At 38.4% G+C, this 17,984-nt stretch overlaps 1 protein-coding gene across 1 annotated transcript in view; it reads right to left on the bottom strand.

Moving 5' to 3' along the window:
* PDS5A (PDS5 cohesin associated factor A) overlaps positions 1-17,984 on the bottom strand; it is a 1,179,407-nt gene that overhangs the window by 1,028,306 nt on the left and 133,117 nt on the right. The window contains exon 4 of the mRNA XM_053700274.1: positions 13,715-13,801. Within this exon, the coding sequence (XP_053556249.1) occupies positions 13,715-13,801 (87 nt within the window). The remainder of the gene's footprint in view (positions 1-13,714; positions 13,802-17,984) is intronic.

The raw sequence follows: 17,984 nt of genomic DNA, 5'->3' as shown, positions 1-17,984 counted from the left end.
TCTAAAATGGGTCTGAGTGTTCCCTTTTTTTTGGGAACCACGAAAAGATTTGAGTAAAACCTGTCCATGTTCCAGTATTGGAACGGGACAAATTACTCCCATAGTAGAGAGTTCTTTTACACAATGTAAGAACGCCTCTCTTTTTATCTGGTCTACAAACAATCGTGAAAGAAGAAACCTCCCCTTGGGAGAGAATTTTTGAATTCCAGTTGATACCCTTGGGACACGATTTCCAGTCTCCAGGGGTCCTGAACATCTCTTACCCAAGCCTGGGTAAAGAGAAAGTCTGCCCCCTACTAGATCCGGTCCCGGATTGGGGGCCGCCCCTTCATGCTGTCTTGGGAGCAGCAGGGGGCTTCTTGGGTTGTTTACCTTTGTTCCAAGCCTGGTTGGGTCTCCAGACGGTCTTGGCATGAGCAAAATTTCCTTCCTGTTTAGCGGAAGAAGAAGCGGGGACTCCTTTGAAATTCCGAAAGGAACGAAAATTATTTTGTTTACCCCTCAGTTTAGCTGCTTTATCCTGAGGTAGGAGATGACCCTTAACTCCCGTAATGTCAGAAATGATTTCTTTTAAATCAGGCCCGAATCACACATCAGCAGACCAAGACTTTAACCATAAGGCTCTACGCGCTAAAATGGCAAATCCGGCATTCTTAGCCGCCAACTTGGCAATCTGAAAGGCGGCGTCAGTAATAAAAGAATTAGCCAGCTTAAGAGCCTTAATTCTATCTAAAATTTCCTCTAAAGGAGTCTCAGTCTTAAGAGAGTCTGCTAAGGCGTCAAACCAGAAGGCAGCCGCAGTTGTGACAGGCACAATTCAGGCCATCGGTTGTAACAGAAAACCCTGATGAATAAATAACTTCTTTAGAAGACCCTCCAATTTTTTATCCATAGGGTCTTTGAAAGCACAACTGTCCTCAATAGGAATAGTAGTACGCTTAGCCAGGGTAGATATAGCTCCCTCCACCTTAGGGACTGTCTGCCAAGAGTCCCGAACAGTGTCAGATATGGGATACATTTTCTTAAAGTTAGGAGAAGGTGAGCACGGGATACCCGGTCTTTCCCTTTCAAACGTAATAATTTCCGAAATTCTCTTTCAGAAACCTGTGAGGGTACATCGGAAATAGCCATCAAAGCATCAGAAGTTGCAGGGATCAGAGAGGCCTGCGTCCTGCTGCGTTTGCCCTGCAATACTGGCAACTTAGACAAAACATTTGTAAGGGTAGATGACATAACTGCAGCCATATCCTGCAGTGTAAATGAAGTGGACGCGGTTGAAGAACCTAGCGTCGCTTGGGTGGGCGTTAAAGGTTGTGACGCTTAGGGAGAAAGTAGCGGCATACCCTGATTCTCATCAGACTGTTTAGCATCCTTAGACACACTTTCCTTAAAGAAAATCTTTACATTTTAAGGCTCTTTCAGTACATGAGGGACAAAAAGTAAGAGGGGGTTCCACAATGGCATCTAAACACATAGAACAAGTAGTTTCCTCAAGTTCAGACATGTTAAACAGACTAGCAATGGCAATAATAGTCGTTCTTTACTTGATATATTGAGCTCTGAAGTCAAATTACAGACAAAAATTTTGAACTAAAATGTGTACTGCGCCTTTAAATAATAAAAGCGCAAAATGTTTCTGTTATCAGCAAAACAGCGTTTGCGGTAATAAAAATTGCCCTTATGTGTCCAAATAGACTTTACAATATAGCACTGCTTGTTTGCAATGTTATTTATCAAATTATATCAACTTTTATGAAGCTTAACAAGTCTATCAAGTTTAGGCCCCTGCACCGGGCCACAGCTCTGCTGTGGTGCCTACCTGCCCCCAGATCACACTGCTTCGGCTTAGATATCGCTCCTAAGTCCCTCTGTACCCTTGGAGTACAAAATAACTTAGGCCCCACCGGAGCCCAGCACCGGAGCAATAAATTAGGCCCCGCCCACAGTGGGCGTAACTCAAGTCGCACCGAAGCCCGCATGGGCCGAAAACCAACATGTCGGATATCTCAACATAAAATGTAAAAAAACGCCATGTGCCCCTCATAATACACACTTTAACAATAAAAGTGCAACAACCATAAATATAGCTCTCTGCCAGGCCTGTTATTTTTTTGATCTAACACCAGCTCATGGACAGCAAACCCGCATCTCCCAGCGTCAGCCCACATATGTATAAGTGAAAATCAAACACACTGATAAAACATAATTTATGTAAGAACTTACCTGATAAATTCATTTCTTTCATATTAGCAAGAGTCCATGAGCTAGTGACGTATGGGATATACATTCCTACCAGGAGGGGCAAAGTTTCCCAAACCTCAAAATGCTTACAAATACACCCCTCACCACACCCACAAATCAGTTTAATGAATAGCCAAGAAGTGGGGTGATAAGAAAAAGTGCGAAAGCATAAAAAATAAGGAATTGGAATAATTGTGCTTTATACAAAAAATCATAACCACCACAAAAAAAGGGTGGGCCTCATGGACTCTTGCTAATATGAAAGAAATGAATTTATCAGGTAAGTTCTTACATAAATTATGTTTTCTTTCATGTAATTAGCAAGAGTCCATGAGCTAGTGACGTATGGGATAATGACTACCCAAGATGTGAATCTTTCCACGCAAGAGTCACTAGAGAGGGAGGGATAAAATAAAGACAGCCAATTCCGCTGAAAAATAATCCACACCCAAAATAATTTAATTTTTTAAATTTTATAATGAAAAAAACTGAAAATATAAGCAGAAGATTCAAACTGAAACAGCTGCCTGAAGAACTTTTCTACCAAAAACAGCTTCAGAAGAAGAAAACACATCAAAACGGTAGAATTTAGTAAAAGTATGCAAAGAAGACCAAGTTGCTGCTTTACAAATCTGATCAACCGAAGCTTCATTCCTAAACGCCCAGGAAGTAGAAACTGACCTAGTAGAATGAGCTGTAATCCTTTGAGGCAGAGTTTTACCCGACTCGACATAAGCATGATGAATTAAAGATTTCAACCAAGATGCCAAAGAAATGGCAGAGGCCTTCTGACCTTTCCTAGAACCGGAAAAGATAACAAATAGACTAGAAGTCTTTCGGAAAGTCTTAGTAGCTTCAACATAATATTTCAAAGCTCTAACTACATCCAAAGAATGCAATGATTTCTCCTTAGAATTCTTAGGATTAGGACATAATGAAGGAACCACAATTTCTCTACTAATGTTGTTGGAATTCACAACCTTAGGTAAAAATTCAAAAGAAGTTCGCAACACCGCCTTATCCTGGTGAAAAATCAGAAAAGGAGATTCACAAGAAAGAGCAGATAATTCAGAAACTCTTCTGGCAGAAGAGATGGCCAAAAGGAACAAAACTTTCCAAGAAAGTAATTTAATGTCCAATTAATGCATAGGTTCAAACGGAGGAGCTTGAAGAGCCCCCAGAACCAAATTCAAACTCCAAGGAGGAGAAATTGACTTAATAACAGGCTTTATACGAACCAAAGCTTGAACAAAACAACGAATATCAGGAAGAATAGCAATCTTTCTGTGAAAAAGAACAGAAAGAGCAGAGATTTGTCCTTTCAAGGAACTTGCAGACAAACCTTTATCTAAACCATCCTGAAGAAACTGTAAAATTCTCGGAATTCTAAAAGAATGCCAGGAAAAATGATGAGAAAGACACCAAGAAATATAAGTCTTCCAAACTCTATAATATATCTCTCTAGATACAGATTTACGAGCCTGTAACATAGTATGAATCACAGAGTCAGAGAAACCTCTTTGACTAAGAATCAAGCGTTCAATCTCCATACCTTTAAAATTTAAGGATTTGAGATCCTGATGGAAAAAAGGACCTTGCGACAGAAGGTCTGGTCTTAACGGAAGAGTCCACGGTTGGCAAGAAGCCATCCGGACAAGATCCGCATACCAAAACCTGTGAGGCCATGCTGGAGCTACCAGCAGAACAAACGAGCATTCCTTCAGAATCTTGGAGATCACTCTTGAAAGAAGAACTAGAGGCGGAAAGATATAGGCAGGATGATACTTCCAAGGAAGTGACAATGCATCCACTGCTTCCGCTTGAGGATCCCTGGATCTGGACAGATACCTGGGAAGTTTCTTGTTTAGATGAGAGGCCATCAGATCTATTTCTGGAAGTCCCCACATTTGAACAATCTGAAGAAATACCTCTGGGTGAAGAGACCATTCGCCCGGATGCAACGTTTGGCGACTGAGATAATCCGCTTCCCAATTGTCTATACCTGGGATATGAACCGCAGAAACTAGACAGGAGCTGGATTCCGCCCATACCAGAATTCGAGATACTTCTTTCATAGCCAGAGGACTGTGAGTCCCTCCTTGATGATTGATATATGCCACAGATGTGACATTGTCTGTCTGAAAACAAATGAACGATTCTCTCTTTAGAAGAGGCCAAGACTGAAGAGCTCTGAAAATTGCACAGAGTTCCAAAATATTGATCGGTAATCTCACCTCCTGAGATTCCCAAACCCCTTGTGCCGTCAGAGACCCCCACACAGCTCCCCAACCTGTAAGACTTGCATCTGTTGAAATTACAGTCCAGGTCGGAAGAACAAAAGAAGCCCCCTGAACTAAACAATGGTGATCTGTCCACCACGTCAGAGAGTGTCGTACAATCGGTTTTAAAGATATTAAATGAGATATCTTTGTATAATCCCAGCACCACCGGTTCAGCATACAGAGCTGAAGAGGTCGCATGTGAAAATGAGCAAAGGGGAACACGTCCAATGCAGCAGTCATAAGAACCTAGAATTTCCATGCATAAGGCTACCGAAGGGAATGATTGAGACTGAAGGTTTCGATAAGCTGAAACCAATTTCAGACGTCTCTAATCCAACAGAAACAGAGACATGGACACTGAATCTATTCGGAAATCTAAAAAAAGGTTACTCTTGTCTGAGGAATCAACAAACTTTTTGGTTAATTGATCCTCCAACCATGTTCTTGAAGAAACAACACTCATAAAAAGCTGGAAAGGATCTTTCCATTGAAAATGAGCAAAGGGAATTGAATCCAATGCTGTTAAAACTTCTATGCATATATAGCAACTGAAGGAAATAGAGACTAAAGGTACCGACAGACGGAACCCAAATCAAATTGTCCCTTGTCTGATAGAGACAAAGATAGCGACAGAAACCATCTGGAAACCTAAAAAAGGTGACCCTTGCGTGAGGAATCAAGAGCTTTTGAAAAAAAGATCCTCTATGTCCTGAAGAGCAAGTGAAACATATGAGATTCCGCATCCACAGGAAATAATCTGAATGAAAACAGAAAAATGAAGAATATGCATTTATTGTATCTAATGAAAACAAATAATGCTATCAATGACCATAAAAAAGGCAGAATAGTTTGAATAAAACTCCAAAACCCAGTTCCTAGAAAAAGAACTGGAAGAAATACCCCAGAAGATTCCAGGTCTGAGCAGCGCTTGAGCCATGCTTCAACAGTATCCAAAATATATAGGACAGAAACACACTGAAAGAAAGTGTTAGCCTTACTGGAATAAAATCAAAGAAATTTGGACAGAATAGAACCAAATAAATTTCAAAGAAGTCTTAACCTGCCCCTTACCAGCCAAGCTGGAATACGGCACGTACATCGCAATATTAGGGAGCTGATTTCGAACCCCAATTATAAACATATTACTTGGGAAAGAACTCAGGAATTCGTTCCTTAATAAGAACAACCAAACTAATATAAGCTTAAAGTTTAGTCTTAGAACTCAATCTTGAAGCCCATAGTAACAGTTAAGAATTAAATCCAATTATAATTGATTATCTTAGAACAAAAGAAATATGGATTTTCTTTGGTTTTTGGGGGGTTTTTTTGTTTTTGTTTTTTAAAAAAACACAAAATTCTTCTAGCTAAAATAGCTAAAGACATAGATAAACCCTCATTTGTGAATATATTCAATAAAATGAAGACACAAATTAAATCATTAGCATGATAGTCCAGTTTAAAGGACCAGTCAAAACAGAGGACTTGCAAAATGCAAAACAACAAGACAAATGCAACAGCACCTAGTCTAGTAAATGTTGTCCCTTTAACAATGCTAAAATAAATCATAATCTGATACTTAGAAAAGTACCTGAAACTAAATAATTTTCCATAAATAAGATATAACTATATAAAGGAAAATAAATACTATTTTGCTATAACAACAATAGCATAATTAGTAGGAGTAGAGATAGCTCCAATAAATTGGAGAACCCTCCAAATTAAATTCAACTGCTGACAAAGAATATAGTTTAAAAATAAAAGAAAATTCTCAGCATATTCCATTCCCTAGTATGGGGAATTGGAAGGAAAACCTCTGAAATCACAGAAGAAAAAGGGCAGAAATATTGTCAGCTAGTTTTAAAGAACTAGTTACCTTAATATCCAAAATAATCAACACCTCTTCAACAAAGAACAAATGTACTTTAATAATAAAAAATTTATATAAAAAAGTAGATTTGTTAGTGTCAATATCTGTTGAAGAGAATTTCTGAAAGAGAAAAAATCATCATCAGAGAAGGATAAATCAGTATGTTGTTGGTCATTTGAAACTTCAATAATAAAAAAAATTGTATTAGAAGGCACGAAGTCAGACAAAGCCTTAATCAGAAAAAATATTTCTTATAAATCTACTAAACATTTCTTGTACTTAAGAATGGAAATGTATAAAGCATAAATACTAATGGAATCTGCATGTAAAAGTATATCATAATAACTTAATACAAACCATAGCTAAAGATAAACATTTATAACATTTAAAATAAATGAACTTAGCTTTGGTAGAACTGAAACTCAGTTAAGCAATTTTCCAGAAGTGGCTTCTGACTCAGGGACAAACGGAGACATCTTGCAATATGTAATAGAAAACAACATATAAAGCAAAATTGATCAAATTCCTTAAATGACAGTTTCAGGAATGGGGAAAAAAATGCCAGTGAACAAGCTTCTAGCAGAAGCAATAAATAATGAGACTTAAATAATGTGGAGACAATAGTGACGCCCATATTTTTTAGCGCCAAAAAAGACGCCCACATTATTTGGTGCCTAAATGCTTTTGGCGCCAAAAATGACGCCACATCCGGAACGCCGACACTTTTGGCGCAAAAAAACGTCAAAAAAATGACGCAACTTCCGGCGACACGTATGACGGCGGAAACAGAATTTTTTTTTATTTTTTTTCGCCAAAAAAGTCTGCGCCAAGAATGACGCAATAAAATGAAGCATTTTCAGCCCCCGCGAGCCTAATAACCCACAGGGAAAAAGTCAAATTTTAAGGTAAGAAAAAAATTGATTAATCCATATGCATTATCCCAAATATGAAACTGACTGTCTGAAATAAGGAACGTTGAACATCCTGAGTCAAGGCAAATAAATGTTTGAACACATATTTAGAACTTCATATAAAAGTGCCCAACCATAGCTTAGTGTGTCACAGAAAATAAGACTTACTTACCCCAGGACACTCATCTACAAGTAGTAGAAACCAGTACTGAAACGAGAATCAGTAGAGGTAATAGTATATATAAGAGTATATCGTCGATCTGAAAAGGGAGGTAAGAGATGAATCTCTACGACCGATAACAGAGAACCCATGAAATAGACCCCGTAGAAGGAGATCATTGAATTCAAATAGGCAATACTCTCCTCACATCCCTCTGACATTCACTGCACGCTGAGAGGAAAACCGGGCTCCAACCTGCTGCGGAGCGCATATCAACGTAGAATCTAGCACAAACTTACTTCACCACCTCCATAGGAGGCAAAGTTTGTAAAACTGATTTGTGGGTTTGGTGAGGGGTGTATTTATAGGCATTTTGAGGTTTGGGAAACTTTGCCCCTCCTGGTAGGAATGTATATCAGTTACATTAGAGAATATTACAACATAGTTAGGTTTATAATCACATACGGCATTGGTGCACTATAAGGTACTAATACGTTTGGAAGATACAATATAGCGCAGTATTTTGATGGATGACATCACACACATGCGCAAAGACTACTGGTGAACGCTAACATGTATGAAAATACGCCATCACACAGACAACTCTGAGACCGTTATACAGAATTTATTCAAGCAAATAGAGTAAAAGTTGAAGAGGTACGGAAAACATATAGTCCTTAGCTTTATTCCTTTAATAGGGACTTTGATCTAAACTATTTATAACACATTGCACAAATGATATATTGAGATATGAAAACATTATCCCTGGTATAGCGAACATCCATGAGATAACAACTGTGAGAAATTTAAACTTGCATTGTGAATATATATTAATGTTCAGTTTTATTTTGTTTTTGTATTGTCTAATGAACTGAATGCTAGTAGATTCAAATGTGATGAATCAACATTTAAGTTAGTTTTAAATTATGTTTGTTATTTTTTACATACTAAGTGCTGATAGGCTCATCTGTGAGGGAGTTGCCTGTAGCCACTCCTCTCACAGGGGTTGCTAATCATACTGATAGAAATGTGGTCTATATATAGCAAGTGTTTAAGTTACATTTTATAAGCCTGATGAAACAGCTAGCTGCTGAGAAACGCGTCGCTTGATTTTAATATTTGTTAGTAAAGTTGATACTATTTTATCTTAAACACTTGCTACTGTGTATTATTTGGATCTCTCTTGGTCCATTGGACCGCTGCTGTCTGCCTCCTGTGGAAGCCTTGTCGTAGTCTGTTGGGTGACTGTATTGATCCCTTCCTGTCTGAATAGCATCAATGGAGATGCATTACCCTTTGTGAGTATATATATTACCACATATACCACTGCTCCCTGGTTCAAGACTGTACTAGGCCATATAGGCACCTCTGTGTCTTTTTGAATTTTTCTCACAGATTATCCATCATCTCACCAAGAGTTCGGTCTGCTGGGTGACTGTTATAGATCCCAGACTGTTCCTATTGCACTAACTGGAGTGCTCCTAAGATTGTGAGTCTAATTTAATACAACCTGCTCGTTTAACCTTTTTGGATCAAACAATATTGGGCCATGTGGCGCATCTGTCTCTTCTCTCGTTTATAGATTACCTTCTTGGATCCAGGCCGGATCCCCTACAGATTGCTGCCTTAGTACCATCATTTCCACTATCCAAAGACTTTATTATAGTTCTATTATAGACTTTATTATAGTTTCATCAATGTTATTTTGTTTTAACACTTGATTAATAGTATGTATATGCAACAATAATCTATATTTCTCACATTGTATCTCTTTGGTATATACTATATATATTATTACATATATCACATAGCATATTGAGTGCTAATTTCTCATTTCACTTTATTACACTTAGTAATCTATTTAGGGCGCCCCTATCTTTTAGACGGCTTCTAAACACATTGAACATTGGCTTTCCTCAATGTCAGACATGTTTAACAGACTAGTAATGACCACAAAGGCTTGAAAACACTTTATTTAGTGAAAAAATAACCATCTTAAAAAACAGTACTGCGCCTTTAAGAGAAAAAAAAGCATACACGTTTTGAAAAACTGCTTTAAAACAATCAAATTGTTTCAATTTAATTATATAAGCATTCAAACTATGCAGCTAAGTTTGCCCCACACTTAACCCTTACTGGAAAAAACGGATAATTAATAAACGTTAAAATCCAGAAAAAACACCCCCTGCACCTCGCCACAGCCCTGCTGTGGCGCCTACCTGCCCTCAGCGATCTGTAAAACAGGGTTAAAGCTTTGATTTGGCCCAATACTCTCACAAGGGCCCACCGGGGTTGGAGCTTGCTGCTTGCCTGTCAAATACAACTGCGCAACTGAGGCGCGGAAATAGGCCCCGCCCATCTCACTCGATGTCTCTCAGCCCAAATGAACCGCACCAGAGCGCTCTCAAACTAGCCATGTGTGTTCCTAAACAAAAAAAGAAGCCAAGTGTACCCTCTCATTTAAGCATAAAAAAAGTTACAAAAACGTTATCAGCACTCCCAGTTAAATAAACGTTTGCCCACAAACATTCAAACTCAGTGTCAACCATTTTTTCTTAGCCCCTATTATGCAAGCTTAGTAATACCCCTCTATATCTTTTAGGATTACTGCTTACCCTCATGGGGATACTGTCAGCCAATTCTGAAATACCACAGTCTCTCCAGAAAAAAATGACTGAACATACCTCACTGCTTATAGCATGAAAAAAGTTCCTCACACTGAAGTTTCTTAAAGGGCCACTAAACTCAAAATCTTTCTTTCATGATTCAGATAGAACATACTAATTTAAACATTACAATTTACTTCTATTTATTTTGCTTAATTTTTTAGATATCCTTATTTGAAGAAAAAGCAATGCACATGGGTGAGCCAATCACATGAGGCTTCTATGTGCAGCAACCAATTAGCAGCTACTGAGCATATCTAGATATGCTTTTCAGCAATGAATATCAAGAGAATAAAACAAAATTAGATAATAGAAGTAAATTAGAAAGAGGTTTAAAAATCTATTCTCTTTCTAAATCATGAAAGAAAAAATGTGGGTATCATGGCCCTTTAAGTACTCCTCAGCCATTCTGTGGGAACTGCTCTGGATCTTAGTGACAAATGCTAAGATCATCAGCCTCCAGGCAGAAGTCTTCACCCATCTGCTGCCTGAGAGAAAATAGTACACGGTACCATTTAAAATAAAAAATTCTTGCTTGAAGAAAATAAAAACTAACATTTTATCACCTCTTTCTCTTTGCCTACTCTAAGTACTAGGAAGGGTAAAGTGAATGACTGGGGGGTGGAGTCAAGGGAGGAGCTATATAAACAGCTCTGCTGTGGTGCTCTTTGCCACTTCCTGTTAGCAGGAGGATAATATCCCACAAGTAAAGGATGAATCAGTTTACTTGTCGTATCTTATAGAAGAAGAGACACAGTCTGCCCCCTACACAATCCAATCCCGGATCGGGGGCTGCCCCTTCATGCTGATTTGTTTTCGGCAGGCTTCTTATTCTGCTTGGATTTATTCCATGAATGAGCCGGCTTTGTTGCTCGGGCTTGGTGGATGATTGTTGTCATCGGGATTTGTCAGAACAAATTGTCATCCCTTAGACTTGTTTTTCTTATCTTGAGGTAGGAAGGCACCATTGCCTCCGGTAACCTTAGAAATAATAGAGTCTAGGCTTCGACCAAATAAAATCTTTCCCTTGAAGGGAAGAGAAAGGAGTCTGGACTTAGAAGTCATATCCGCAGACCACGACTTTAACCAGAGCGCCCAGCGGGCTTGGATCGCAAAGCCAGAGGCCTTTGCATTTAGGCAAATAATTTGCATGTTCGCATCACATATAAAAGAATTAGCAATTCTCAGAGCTTTAATTCTATCTTGAATATCCTCGAGGGGAGACTCCACTTAAATGAGTTCCAACAAAGAGTCGCACATAGTAGGTAGCTGCTCCGGCAACCGGTTGAAACAAAAAAATTTTATTTTGAAAGATCTTTCTCAGAAAGGTTTCCATTTTCTTATCCATCAGCTCACTGAACAAAACTATCCTCAAGAGGTATAGTAGTACGTTTAGCAAGCGAAGAGATAGCACCATCCACCTTAGGAATGGAGCCCCACAAATCCAGTTGAGAGTCCGGGACCGGGACCAACTTTTTAAAAGTAGACGAGGGGGAAAAGGAAGAACCAATTCTTTCCCATTCATTCTTAATAATGTTCTCCATCTTAACCGGCACAGGAAAAGTCAAAGGAACTTCCCTGTTTTCGTAAACTGTCTAATTTAGGTATCGTAGGTTCTTCAGGAAGCGTGGCCTCTGGAACCTCCAACTTAGACAGAACCTGATTTGATAAAAAACGCAAGTGCTCAATTTTAAATCTAAAGGATGGTTCCTCCGCAGCAGGAGCCTTAGACGCTAAGGACTCCGAACCAGAAAGTTCTCCCTCTGAAGCTACAGAGGTTAACTCATCGGATAACTGGGACATGATAGCTAAATCCGATAAATATTTAGATGACTCCGGGTCAGGAGAGCTATATTTAACCTCTCTCTTGCGTTTGTTAGAGCGAGGTAAAGCACTGAGGGGCCGCAGACACCGCCGTTTGTAACTTTGCGGCAAAGTCTGCAGGAAGGAGGATTAGATGTGCTACGGGGAAGGAAGGAGGCTTGTCTCCCTTCTTAGACTTTATAACGGTGTTAAAGCATGTGGAACATAATTGAGTGGGCGGCAATACCACGGCCTCCTCACAATATAAATAGGTATGATTTAGTACAGAAGGAGTACCTTCTAACATGTCAGAGTCAACCATAACTCAGGTTATACCCACAGAAGGGCACAAATAAAAAAAAAATTAAATTATAGAAAACTGCACCTTTATACTCCCAATGGCTGGGGAACTCACCACCTCCTAGACCCAGACAGTTAACAGAGGAAACGCTCTCCTCAGGTTCAAGTCTCAGCCGGAATGGAGGAAATGAACATAGACCACACCCGGTCACATTGAGTGCAAGACAGTACTTACCCTGTTATTACAAGTACAGCAAGTAATAGGAGCTGTGCAACACTTTCAAAAACGAAAGTGAAACTTAAAAGTGAAACCTGTTTGTTCCAGCCAAAAACACAGTCTATCAGCCCAGGAAAAAACCACAAAGCAGCATGTAAATAATTAATACACTGATTAAGTAACCCCAAATGTTCAATAAACCCCCTTCAGAGGATATTAACCCTGGATCCTATCAAGGTATAAAGGAGCCACACTGTGACCCTGTTGTAGCGGTTTCTTGAATAGGCCACAGCCTAAGGCCTCGACGGTCCGGTTCAGGTCTCAAAATTCATGGAGGAGTTGTAGATAGTGTCCAACTGATCTGTAGGTATCAGCATAAGTGCCACTTAACTATTCTGAGATATTTTTTCCAGATTTTGGCATAAATCAAAAGGTATTTAGAAGAGTTAGACTGGAGCTTCTGAAAATGGGACTGAGTGCCATTGCTGACCAGACACGCCCCCCTAGGTTTAGCTTTTAACGAAAAATACCAAGGGAACAAAGCAAATATAATAAAAATAAATTTGATTGTTGTTTAAAATTGCTGGCCCTATCTGAATCATGAAATTTTTATTTTGAATAGACTCTCCCTTTAATAGGACAGTATACACCAATTTACATATAACTGCATGTACTAGACACTACTATAAAGAATAAGGTGCACAGACACCGATATAAAAATCCAGAATAAAACTGTTTAACAAAAAAAAAAAAAAACTTACTTTGAAGCTCTCAGTATAGCTCTGTTAAAAAGGTAGCTGGAAAGCCTACTGCAAGTAGTAAATAAGACACTCCCCACCCCCCCCCTTCTTTTGCATATGAAAAGTCCCTTTACCCAAACAGGAGCAAGCTGGAGTAGGTATTCACATAAAACTTTGGGGCTTGGTTAGGAGTCTGAAAATAAGACCAATGTTATTTAAAAATAAGCAAAACTATCCATTAAAAAAAAAAAAAAAAAAAAAACTTTATGGGCTATATAAATAATCAATCTACAAAACATTTATGCAAAAATATGTGTATAATGTCCCTGTAATACGCTGCAGTACGTATAACAGGTAATTTGTAACAATAAAGTACAGCCTTTAGGAGACCTCTGTATAAGACATCTCAGTTTTATTGCATATTTTACACAATTTTACAATGTGATTTTAAACATAGCTTGAAAAGTCAGTCAGCAATGAACAGTTGTCAGAGAATGTGAGTTTGAAATTGATATAACAAATATTACCTCTAGTAAGTAAAAATATCTGTTGAATTGTGGACTCTTGGTGTCCTCAAGACCCTTCAGCTGTCTTGTAATAAATAAGAATATATCCTGTGAAAAAAACATAAGCAATAAAATTAACATTAAAAAGTGAGAAACCAAAAGTAATTAACAATATCAACCTCTTAAAGGGACAGTAAAGTCAAAATTAAACTGGTGATTTAGATACAGCATGAGATTTTAAACAACTTTCCAAATTACTTATATTATCAATTTTGCATTATTCTCTTGATATGCTTTGTTAAAGAGTAATACTAGGTGAGCTCAGGAGCGTGCACGTCTTTAGCCATCTGGCAGCAATGTTTATAGTAATGTCCTATATACATGCAAACACTGCAGCCATAGAGTGCTAAAGACAAGTGCTTATTCTAAACTAACATTTCTAAAAACATTGTTGCCAACACTACTGCCAGCTGGTTAAAGAAAAGTGCACTATTTATCAAAAGATACCAAGAGAATAAAGACAAATTTATAATAGAATTAAATTGGAAAGATGTTTAAGATTGCCTGCTCTATCCAATCCATTAAAGCATAATTTTGATTTTACTGTCCCTTTAAGGAAGGGCTCGACAAATTCATTAAAACACTCAGACAGTATAACTTTACGAGCAAGAAACGTCGGTCCATCCCCATGATGGATGGACGGATAACAAAATTTTAATTACACGCATATAACGCAGTAAAAGGTTGATTTGAAATTTGGGTGCAGCTGGTGTCTTGGGAACACCAGTGCTTAAAGGAATAGTCTAGTCAAAATTAAAACTTTCAGAAAGAACACATAATTTTAAGCAACTTTCTAATTTACTCCTATTATCAATTTTTCTTTGTTCTCTTGGTATCTTTATTTGAATACAAGCTTAGGATCTGGCCCATTTTTGGTTTAGCACCTGGGTAGCGCTTGCCAATTGGTGGCTAAATTTTGACACCAATCACTAAGCGCTACCATGGTGCTAAACCAAAAAAAGCCCGGTTTCTATGCTTTTTAAAATAAAGATACCAAGGGAACAACGAAAAATAGCAGTAAATTAGAAAGTTTCTTAAAATTGCATGCTCTATCTGAATTATGAAAGTTTAATTGTGACTAAAATATTCCTTTAAGTTGAAGTTGCCAGTGGCTCCATAGTACCTTGAGTTTCTCAAGTCCTACCTTAAATGGAAATTAAACACCATTTTTTCTCTTTCATGATTCAGATAGAGCATACCATTTTAAAACCACTTTCTAATTTACTTCTTATGTCATTTCTTTATGTCTCTTGGTATCGTTTGCTGAAAAGCATAACTGGGTAGCCTCAGGAGCTGGGAGCTAGATGCTGATTGGTGACTGCACAAATATGCCTCATTTCAATGGCTTACTGATGTGTTCAGCTAGCCCACAGTTGTGCATTGCAGCTCCTTCAATAAGAGATACTAAAAGAATGAATTAAATAAAAAAAATGTAAAAAAAAAAAAAATAGATGACCCAAAACATCCACAAGGGCCCTCAGGTGCTGGAGCTTGCTGAGTGAAAACTGCGCATCTGAGGCACGAAAATAGGCCCCGCCCATCTCACTCGATGTCTCTACGGCCTCAAAGAACCGCACCAGAGCGGTTTTAAACTAGCCATGTGGGTTCTGAGATCCAAAAAATAAGCCAAGTGTACCCTCAATAAAGTTGCCCACAAACATTTAAAACTCAGTGTCAACGATTTTTGTAATTAGCCCCTTATGCAAGCTTAGTAATGCCTTTCTATAGCTCTTAGGATTACTGCTTACCCTTAGCCTCATGGGGATACTGTCAGCCTTTCTGAAATACACAGTCTCTCCAGAAAAAATGACTGAACATACCTCACTGCTATATAGCATGAAAACGTTCCTCACACTGAAGTTTCTTGTACCCCTCAGCCTCTGTGGGAACAGCACTGGATCTTAGTTACAAATGCTAAGATCATCATCCTCCAGGCAGAAGTTTTCATCCATCTGCTGCCTGAGAGTAAATAGTACACACCGGTACCATTTAAAGCAAAAAAAAAAAAAAACTTGCTTGCTTGAAGAAATTAAAAACTAATATTTTATCATCTCTTTCACTTTACTCTTCCTAGTAGGCAAAGAGAATGACTGGGGGAGGGACCTCAAAGTAAAAAATAAACACTTTTTTATACATTTCAAATTTTCATTCATTTATTTTGGCTTTCCAAAAAGTAGAACTCGTCTCCCTCCAACCACCACCTTATTCTAAAAAACATAATTTATGTAAGAACTTACCTGATAAATTCATTTCTTTCATGTAATTGGCAAGAGTCCATGAGAAAGTGACAAATGGGATATACAATCCTACCAAGAGGGGCAAAGTTTCCCAAACCTCAAAATGCCTATAAATACACCCCTCACCACACCCACAATTCAGTTTAACGAATAGCCAAGCAGTGGGGTGATAAAGAAAGGAGTAGAAAGCATCAAAGGAAATTTGGAAATAATTGTGCTTTATAAAAAAAAATCATAACCACCATAAAAAGGGTGGGCCTCATGGACTCTTGCCAATATGAAAGAAATGAATTTATCAGGTAAGTTCTTACATAAATTATGTTTTCTTTCATGTAATTGGCAAGAGTCCATGAGCTAGTGACATATGGGATATCAATACCCAAGATGTGGAGTCTTCCACTCAAGAGTCACTAGAGAGGGAGGGACTAAAACAAAAACAGCCATATTCCGCTGAGAAAATAATACACAACCCAAAAATAAGTTTTATTTTCACTTTTGAAAGAAAAAAACTTAAATCAAAAAGCAGAATCATCAAACTGAAACAGCTGCCTGAAGAACTTTTCTACAAAAACTGCTTCCGAAGAAGCAAATACATCAAAATGGTAGAATTTAGTAAATGTATGCAAGGAGGACCAAGTGGCTGCTTTGCAAATCTGATAGACTGAAGCTTCATTCTTAAAAGCCCATGAAATAGAGACTGATCTAGTAGAATGAGCTGTAATTCTCTGAGGCGGGGTTTGACCCGACTCCAAATAAGCTTGATGAATCAAAAGTTTCAACCAAGAAGCCAAGGAAACAGCATAATCTTTCTGACCTTTCCTAGGGCCAGAAAATAAAACAAATAAACTAGAAGTCTTCCTGAAATTTTTAGTAGCTCCCACATAATATTTCAAAGCTCTTACCACATCCAAAGAATGTAAGGATCTCTCCAAAGAATTCTTAGGATTAGGACATAAAGAAGGGACAACAATTTCTCTACTAATGTTGTTAGAATTCACAACCTTAGGTAAAAATTGAAAAGAAGTCCGCAAAACTGCCTTATCCTGATGAAAAATCAGAAAAGGAGACTCACAAGAAAGAGCAGATAGCTCAGAAACTCTTCTAGCAGAAGAGATAGCCGAAAGGAACAACACTTTCCAGGAAAGTAGTTTAATGTCCAAAGAATGCATAGGTCAAAGGGAGGAGCCTGTAAAGCCCTCAGAACCAAATTAAGAATCCAAGGAGGAGAAATTGACTTAATGACAGGCTTAATACGAACTAAAGCCTGTACAAAACAGTGTATATCAGGAAGTATAGCAATTTTTCTGTGAAATAAAACAGAAAGAGCTGAGATTTGTCCTTTCAAGGAACTTGCAGACAAACCCTTAATCAGACCATCCTGAAGAAACTGCAAAATTCTAGGAATTCTAAAAGAATGCCAGGAAAATTTATGAGAAGAACACCATGAAATGTAAGCCTTCCAAACTCTATAATAAATCTTCCTAGAGACAGATTTACGAGCTTGTAACATAGTATTAATCACTGAATCAGAGAAACCTCTATGACTTAGAACTAAGCGTTCAATTTCCATACCTTCAAATTTAATGATTTGAGATCCTGATGGAAAAACGGACCTTGAGATAGTAGGTCCGGCAGTAACGAAAGTGGCCAAGGCGGGCAAATGGACATTCGAACCAGATCCGCATACCAAAACCTGTGTGGCCATGCTGGAGCCACCAGCAACACAAAAGACTGTTCCATGATGATTTTGGATATCACTCTTGGAAGAAGAACTAGAGGCGGGAAGATGTAAGCAGGTTGATAACACCAAGGAAGTGTCACCGCATCCACTGCTTCCGCCTGAACATCCCTGGACCTGGACAGGTATCTGGGAAGTTTCTTGTTTAGATGAGGCCATGAGATCTATCTCTGGAAGCCCCCACATCTGAACAATCTGAGAAAACACATCTGGATGGAGAGACCACTCCCCTGGATGTAAAGTCTGGCGGCTGAGA

Source organism: Bombina bombina, chromosome 2, assembly GCF_027579735.1.
Source record: "Bombina bombina isolate aBomBom1 chromosome 2, aBomBom1.pri, whole genome shotgun sequence".
Classification (NCBI taxonomy): domain Eukaryota; kingdom Metazoa; phylum Chordata; class Amphibia; order Anura; family Bombinatoridae; genus Bombina; species Bombina bombina.
The sequence above is the reverse complement of the archived record's forward strand: the minus strand, read 5'-3'. Positions and strand labels throughout refer to the sequence as shown.